The sequence below is a fragment of the Triticum urartu genome, chromosome 1 (genome assembly GCF_003073215.2).
Source record: "Triticum urartu cultivar G1812 chromosome 1, Tu2.1, whole genome shotgun sequence".
Lineage (NCBI taxonomy): Eukaryota > Viridiplantae > Streptophyta > Magnoliopsida > Poales > Poaceae > Triticum > Triticum urartu.
The window spans coordinates 3,479,269-3,481,283 of NC_053022.1; the positions used below are offsets into that span (position 1 = coordinate 3,479,269).

The following is a 2,015-nucleotide window of genomic DNA, read 5'->3' on the forward strand; positions in this document are numbered from 1 at the left end:
CACAAGCCGGCACATGATACACATAAAGATCCTCGCAAAAAGGATGGCCCGGTCAGGTCCATTTACGGGCCAAAAAAGAGGCCTCTAGAGAGCAACACAACACGCCGAGTGTTCGAAGATAACGGCACACCTAAATACAGGGGCGCCGCACACCCACTATGTTTCACCGATGAGGTACTTGATCATGAATTTCCAGCGGGATTCAAACCCGTAAACATAGAGGCATATGACGGAACAACAGACCCCGAAGTCTGGATTGAGGATTACATCCTACACATACACATGGCAAGAGGAGATGATCTCCATGCCATAAAATACCTACCCCTCAAGCTCAAAGGGCCAGCTCAGCATTGGCTCAAAAGCCTCCCAGAAAATACCATTGGAAGTTGGGAAGAACTCGAGGATGCGTTTAGAGCAAATTTTCAGGGGACTTATGTCCGCCCTCCGGATGCAGACGATTTAAGTCACATAACTCAACAGCCCGGAGAGTCAGCATGCAAATTCTGGAACAGGTTCCTCACCAAAAAGAACCAAATAGTCGACTGTCCAGACACCGAAGCCTTAGCAGCTTTTAAACATAACGTCCGAGACAAATGGCTCGCCAGACACCTCGGCCAGGAAAAACCAAGAACAATGGCCGCGCTAACGAGCCTCATGACCCGCTTTTGCGCGGGAGAAGATAGCTGGCTGGCAAGATGCAGCACCAGCGACCCAAGTACATCCGAGGTCAGAGATGGAAATGGGAAATCACGACGCAGAAAGGATCAGCGCCGGAGTAAAGAAAACGGCCCAAAGAACATAGAGGTCAACGCCGGATTCAAAAGGTCTCGGCCGAACAACAAAACACTGCCTCTTAAAGACAACAGTGACGAGCTATCCAACCTAAACAAAATTTTGGACAGGATATGTCAAATCCACAGTACCCCCGAGAAGCCTGCAAACCATACCCACCGAGATTGTTGGGTCTTCAAATAGAGCGCTGGACACAAGGGGCTCGACACACCAAGCGGAGATGATGACGAACCCCACAAGCAGGGCGCCGGAAAACAAAAGACTTTGCCATAAGAAGTCAAAACAGTAAACTCACTTCACGTGATAATACGGAACAATAGTGCGGCACCTACTAAAGTACACGCCGCACGGTCCACCCCAGCGGAATCCCGATATTGGATGTCACAACCAATTACTTTCGACCATCTGGATTACTCCAGAAACATTCGGAACGCAGGATGGACTGCTTTGATATTGGATCTTATAATCGACGGACTACAATTTACACAAGTCCTAATGGATGGCGGTAGTGACTTAAACCTGCTATATCCGGACACAATCCGCAGGATGGGGATAGACCCGACCAAAATTCGCCATAGCAGCACTTCCTTCAAAGGAGTGACGCCAGGCCCTTACGCCAATTGCACAGGGTCCTTACTACTAGAAGTTGTGTTCGGTTCATCCGATAACTTCCGTCGCGAAAAGCTAATCTTCCATATCGCCCCATTTAAAAGTAGCCATCAAGCACTATTGGAACCTGAAGCTTTCGCCCGCTTCAATGCAATACTGCATTACGCGTCTCTTACACTTAAAATGCCCGGTCCACGCGGCATTATCTCTTTGAAAGGTCGCTTAAGACCCCGGACATGGCTAGGCGAGTCCGGCTTAAATAAAGTAGGGGCTTCCTAGCCGCACACCCCTTTACAAGGGGCTGTGAGCATGAACAATGAGAACCAATAAAAGCTCAACTTCATTCATTTCTTTTTTCACGCTCTATTTTAATACATTGCTCGCATGATATCTTTCCAAACTAAGTTCTTCTCTTTTACAGATGAACAGTGTGCTACACCCATCCAGGATACAGCACAACGGAGACACAGGCGCAGACGTGCAGCAGGGACCCGTTGCAAGGATTCTTTTCAGATTAAGACCCTGCGTAAACCTTTCTTACTGTCTCTTGTTGATCCACATCCCCCGGTTTCTTACCATAACCGATGAGGAGGCTGGCGTTTCGGCATCGGCCG

At 48.6% G+C, this 2,015-nt stretch overlaps 1 protein-coding gene across 1 annotated transcript; it reads left to right on the forward strand.

The window, feature by feature from the left end:
* The first annotated feature begins 1,170 nt into the window (after positions 1–1,170).
* LOC125540895 lies at positions 1,171–1,680 on the forward strand. The gene has a single exon (XM_048704429.1). It carries the CDS (start codon positions 1,171–1,173, stop codon positions 1,678–1,680), a length of 510 nt encoding a protein of 169 aa, XP_048560386.1.
* The last annotated feature ends 335 nt before the right edge of the window (positions 1,681–2,015 follow it).